This window comes from Euprymna scolopes, chromosome 9 (assembly GCF_053919585.1).
Source record: "Euprymna scolopes isolate OS-2025 chromosome 9, ASM5391958v1, whole genome shotgun sequence".
NCBI classification, from domain to species: domain Eukaryota; kingdom Metazoa; phylum Mollusca; class Cephalopoda; order Sepiida; family Sepiolidae; genus Euprymna; species Euprymna scolopes.
Genome location: NC_136490.1, coordinates 34670280 through 34676974, shown reverse-complemented (window position 1 = coordinate 34676974; position 6695 = coordinate 34670280). Strand labels below are relative to the sequence as shown.

The 6695-nt window shown below is 29.2% G+C and overlaps 1 protein-coding gene across 4 annotated transcripts in view; it reads right to left on the bottom strand.

Moving 5' to 3' along the window:
• Positions 1-268: 268 nt before the first annotated feature.
• LOC145284500 (cAMP-dependent protein kinase regulatory subunit-like) overlaps positions 269-6695 on the bottom strand; it is a 416793-nt gene continuing 410366 nt past the window's right edge. For 2 of the 4 annotated variants that reach the window (XR_013868850.1, XR_013868849.1), the window contains exon 2: positions 269-2500. Coding sequence is in view for 1 of the 4 variants with exons in the window: in XM_080133378.1 (XP_079989504.1) it covers positions 2456-2500 (45 nt within the window). In the remaining 3 variants the exon portion in view is untranslated. The remainder of the gene's footprint in view (positions 2501-6695) is intronic. The other 2 variants (XR_013868851.1, XM_080133378.1) reach the window with 2 other exon arrangements.

Below are 6695 nucleotides of genomic sequence, written 5' to 3'. Positions count from 1 at the left end.
GCAGACCCCACCATTTTAATGAACCACCGTTCTGCAGGATCAAACATACCCATTCCTGTGTCTCAATACATCTTCTATCATTATATGTAATCAGTTTTTTTTTAAATAGTCAACCATATAGGAGCCTATTTGTGAGCAGACACACACACACATTCAGCTTATATATATATATATATATATATATATATATATATATATATATATATATATATATATATAATGAGGATACAAAGGTTTTTCTAAACACAAACAGAGCACTCTTTGACTACTATTGTTAATATTAGCAGTAAGAATTCCTTTTCTCACTAGTATGGCTTTCTTTCTTGAAGAACTCACAGGCTTATTTATTCCCAAGATCTGTGATACAAAAGAAGCCATACAAGTAAGAAAAGAAAGTCTTACTGCTAATATTAACAATAGTAATCAAAGAGTGCTCTATTTGTGTTTAGAAAAACCTTTGCTTTATCACTTAATTTTTATTTTTTTATTTTACATGGGAGTCACCACTTATCAAGGCTCAGAGGCCACTTGAGGATAAAGGTTAAAGAGTCTACAGCAGTTAATGGGACAATAGCGTAGTAATCATTATATATATATATATATATATATATATATATATATATATTACAGAGTATAATAGAAAGGGTCTAAATGAGCAAAGCCTCAGTAAAATACATTTAAAAGGTGCTGTGCTCGGAGTATTGCAGTTATTATAAGCTCAATAGGTGTAATTAGCTAGAGCTATATAAATAGAAACAGCGAGAGATTACTAATTGTGGAATTATCAATCAAGTTTTCATAGGAGGAAACATAAAATCAAATTTATATGTACGATCGTTTTGGAAACGATATCCTTTCATTCCTTTGATATTCACACTCCACCCATTAATGCTGATGAAGATTACTATTTTTCGTGTTATTTATTATTATTTTTTTATTTTAGGTTAAATTTACTTCAATAAGCTGGTTAAAATTTGGTGTCTTCTCCCCTCCATTTATGCTGATGAGGAGAGGATATCCAAAAATATTTCACTTATTTCTCGATAGTTTCATTTGTAAATATCGAATGAATAGAAAGATATCATTTCCGAAATGATCGTACATATAAATTTGATTTTGTTAGGTTTCCTCCTATGAAAACTTGATTTCACAATTATTAATCTCTCACCCCGTCTATATATATATATATATATATATATATAATGAGTGCATGCATGAAAGAGAGGGAGAGAGAAGGTCTTCTGAAGAGAAAAAAATACTACCCAAACAGGACCAATGCATAAATGTAGGATATCTTCTATAAATATAAAAGCGAAAATGTATGTATGTGTGTTCGCTTTTTCTGTATATCTACAAAAGACTTTTTTCAGAGAAGCGGTAGGTCGGTTCACAACTTCTTAAAACTTTTTATATCACATGTAAATCGAATATCTCAGAGTTATCAACGGAGCTAGCTTGTCTATTTAATTTGCTCGACTTCGGGAAGATAAATATTCAACATTTGTCGCTCGCCGCATGTGGGTTAGTCTTTTTCCTATAACATCTTGGGAAAATAAAAATTTAAAAAAGCGTTCCCGCAGTAAATGAAATACTATCCCGCAGTCAAACTTGACCTCATTAACTCATTAAAACGTGCACCTGCCAAATCCAAGTAATTAAATAAATTCAAACATGTTTCCGTTAGCATCTCGCGGTGGCCCAATGGTTAAAACCGTCGCACTCTTTTTTTTTTTTTCACACTTTAATTTACAACTTTGCCTCAACGGTTCAGGTTCGATCCTCATACTTACCTACCAAAACATTTTTTAAATCCCCCCCCCCCCCCCAGTTTTGATTTACCCAAAACCACGCACACCTCCAAACACCTGGGCAACGCCGGGTACCTCCCGCTAGTATTTTAGCAATAAGGAAAATTACGAGATCATTGTTAAACCAATATACAGTATAATCACGTGGACACACCAGTTCCTGTTGGATCAGCAAGCAACCTTTTTTTTTTTTTTTTTACATTGAGCCTGATCAGTACTAAATGGGTGACCATTTAGGAATACCAGATGCTATATGTGCCCATTCTGGACTTTTTTTCTTGCCACTGGAATAAGGCAGTGCGAACTCAATAGAGGCATGGTTAGTGATTATACAACTTTTGCTTGACTATTACATGTGCATTAGAAAGGGTATCTGTTGTCTCTTAAGACTGAACGGAGGCTACGATGTTAAATCAAAGCCTATAATTTCTCAATGGATGGGACTTAGATTAACATATTCTTCCTCTACCCAGATTGGCTATATCGGTTGCTACTATTTTATGGATAGCTGGATTAAAGACAAATATAAAAATACCTTAATAAGTTTGAGAAATATTTTTGATTATAACATTGAAAATCATTTAAAAAAAAAAAGAAGGTATTCAAACACACGAACAAATAAAATAAAATAAACACTTTCCTTATTCTCAAACTTGCAGTTCATCCAGGGAATAGACTTTTGGGAAACTTACCTGGAAAAAAAAAAGAAAGAAAAGATTAAGCATAAATTCATCAGAAGTAGAGAAAACGCAAAAGAATTTTAAAATAAAAAAGATTTCTCATCTTAGAAAAACATTTTTTTAGAATTTTATGACGAGTTTACCCATTTTAGGAATTCTTAAATAGAATCCAGATTACCAAAAAACTTACCAGACAAAAAAATGTCATGAGGATATACATGAATAGTTTTTCATACATATTTACATATATCTGTTTACTGGACACAGCATAGAGGATAAAAGCATTGGTTAAAATACCATATATTTCGATGTAAGACGACCGTCAGATAAGATGAGGTACAAAATTGGAACAAATTTTAATTTATCATATATCGGTTGTATAAGACGACTGCTAAATTATGAAACCATATTTGTTTAGCCTAGGCAAGAGATTGCAACACCTGGTATCTTATGAAATATTGGTATTTAAAGATGATTTTATAACTTTAAGTGTCGTCTTATATGCGAAATATACGATATATTCTAATGAATTCTATGTGGAGGTCGATAACTTAGTCCTGGTAAAGGAACTGAGGATAAATCAACTGATATTAGTTATCTAAAAAAAAAAAAAAATGGAGTAGAATGCGAACAGTGGAGTAAGTAAAGGATTCAGATGGAAATTTCCAGAAGGTTATTGACTATGTGTGACAAACTGCATCTGAAGAAGGATGGAAAACATAACATCTGAAACGTTTTGAACAGCAGGAAACTATATCTAGCATATGAAAATATATTGTCGGATTTTTTTTTAAGTTAAACTCAAATAGTAACTTGTCTATATCTGATTTGGACAAGCCCATTTTTTTTTATTTTTTATCCATTAGCACCAATATATTTTATTTTGCTTCAGTTTTTATGAAAAATAATTATTCTGGCTAAGAAAACTGTTGCAATGGAGACATTTTCTTTACGTACTAAAACAGATTAGAGAAATCACTGTGGCCAATTACACTTTTATGTATGCTATAGTTCTCTCCCTTGAATTCTTCAAAAATGAATATAGGATGTGTTTTTACTTGTCTACATACTATGTATTATTATTATTATTATTATTATTTCTTTTTACTATAAATAAATTAACGTCATGTTTTAAAAACGAACTTCTTAAAATTTCTATTCCATAAAACTATTTGATCACAAAATTAAGTTACAGCAATTAATTTCCGTTTCTTCATAAACAAGTCAACTATTTTTTATTTATTATTTACTTCTGGGCAATGTTGGATAGGTAGAACTACTTGTTTTTGTTTTGTTTTTTTATAAAAATTAACTTTTTGATGCCAATCCAGATATTGGTATGAGTTGAAAATGTGAAATTTTTAATTTTAGAAAAAAAATGTTCAACATATCTCAAAACTATCAATCTTATTTAAATTTATTAATATTTCTTTTTAGTTCAGAGTGAAACAATTAAATTAGACTTTTGTAGCTTTCTCCAAAGAGACTAATGCTGCTAAAAATTTGTACATAAAAATATTAATAATACCATTTCCTTTTTTAGAGTCATCACCAGAGCAATATTTGCATAATCTCTGAGAATTGACAAGTTTAATTAATTTCATTAATTGGTAATGTTTATATATTGCTTCACCTGCTTTGAGAGTATATATATATATATATATATATATATATATATATATATATATATATATATATATATATATTATGACAACTTGTTTTCAGTTAATTTGAGAGATGTTAGAGATGAAAAGCTATAGAAAATACTCTAACTTTAACATCACATTATTTACACACTTGCCTAATCTGTGGCGCTCACTGTTAGTCTTTTGAAGGACTTGGATGTCATGAATGATTCAATCATAAAAGAAAAACTGGGGGGAATCTCATATTCTGAAGCCACGACATTTATATACATATATGCATGCTTATACATATGTTTAAGTTCTCTCAATGCGAAATAACATTTTAAAATTTTACCTAAAAGTTATACTAAAGACAAAGATCAAAATCAACAAGCAGTACTTTGAGATAAGTGGTTCTTGGATTACCCTACCTAAGAGAGAATATTGGTTTTTAAAAAAGTAAATAAAAAAGCATATAACTAAAAAAAAAAAAAAAAAAAAAAAAAAAAAAAGGATTTAGCACATTTTTTTTAACTTACTAAACTAGTCCAAAGGATTTAAAATAAAAATAAAATTATTTCTGAAGTAATCTTTCCTTCTTAAAGCAGACTTAAATGTATTTTTTTTTTTTTTTTTTTTTTTTTTAGATATTTAAGATTAACAAAATATTTTTCTCAGAATCGTTTTTTTCTCTCTTTAAATAAATACGAGTAAAAGTGACTAGTTTCTGAATTTTTGAGATGATTGATCCGTATAGATTATTTGCATTCTTTGGACAACTGTTCTCATCTAGAGTATCATTTTTATGTTTCAGCCGATGGCTGACGAAACGAAGGCATTTACCCCCGTGAATTAAATAAAGGGTTCAGTTAAAAATTCTATACAGATTTCCTGAATTCAAAAGAATACATCTGAAGAAGATCGGAGGTTACATTGACAAAAACCTTGTGAAAATAACAAGATGGGAACAGTAGTCTGAAAGTACACAAATACCATGTGTAAAGTTACTACTTTAAAATAATAAAAGATTGGTGCAACCAAAAACCTTACAAAAACAATTTTTAAATTTAATCAAACTCATTTGTAACAGACAAGCAGCAACTCATCTGATTTCCCTGGCTTTCAAGGTCATAGTAAAAAAAATTATATTAGACAGACTAAACAATGGACATGGTAAATTATAAAGATGCATGTCTAAATAAAGCAAACATACAATAAAATACATTTTAAAAAAAGATATCTGCATAAAAAAAATCAAGCATACAATAAAATAAATAATAAAAATGTTAAAGAAAGGTTTTCAATTTTAAATTCCCAAGTGTCCAATGAAATTAGCTGTTAGAAATGAAAGTGATTTTTTTTTTCTGGCAAACATAAAACAAATTATTAGAGATAGTTTGTATATTTGGTTTTAACATTTTGTCTAGCAACGTTTCTATCTGGTAACATAACTTATTTAAACCTTTTTTTAATTTGTAGAAGTTAATAATGCACATTTTTTTTTTCACAAAAGGTTGGCATTTCAGCATCATAGATTAAAAAATAATTTTTGCAAACAAATTTTTATTTTACATTCATGCAATTTCTTCCATTCACCTGCTATGTCATGTCCTAAATTGTTATTTTCAAAGAATTTTCAAGTATTCAACCCATATTCATTTAAAAATCTGGTTTTGTTCTTCAAATTTTCTATTACTTTATTCATCATGCAATACTTTATTGAATTATGTAGCAATGCCCTATATGGGGACATGCCTTTACTTCAATAATAATCAATAGCATATCGATGACAATTGCAGGATTTCTATTGCACAAAGACTAACGATTTTAAATACCAACTTCTAACTAAAATGGGTATGAAAAAAAATGGTAAAACGGCCAATATTATTGTAATAAAACGAGGATCAAATACCAAAAAAAAAAAAAAATTTTTTTAAATAGTAGGAATATTTGTATATGGGTGTATATTTTTTCAAAATATTTTCTCTAAGTGTTAATTTTTTTCATATTACCGTATATATATGTATTTCCCGCACACCTGTACATCTCTTTTCCCGTCTCCCTCTCTCTCCCTCCCTACATATGCTTATGTGTCTTTATAGGCTTGTATATATTTGTATAGCTGTCTAACCGTGTATGTATATACGTACACGTTTATGTATGTGCGCATATGTGTATCCGTTTGTATACGTATGTGCATGCCGATGTGTGTGTGCGTGTGTATAAGCAAAGAGTTAATAAAACATGTTAAAAAGCATTTTAACAAGAGTTAAAAACATTTAATTCCCAAAAGGGAAACACAACCGAAGTGGAGTGACCTATATATATATATATATATATATATATATATATATATATATATATATATATATATAATTAGGTCACTCCACTTCGGTTGTGTTTCCCTTTTGGGAATTAAATGTTTTTAACTCTTGTTAAAATGCTTTTTAACATGTTTTATTAACTCTGCTTATACACACATCGGCATGCACATACGTATACAAACGGATACACATATATACACGCACATGTACATATAAATATTTGTTTGCGTACTTATGTGTATGTACATATTAAGGTAT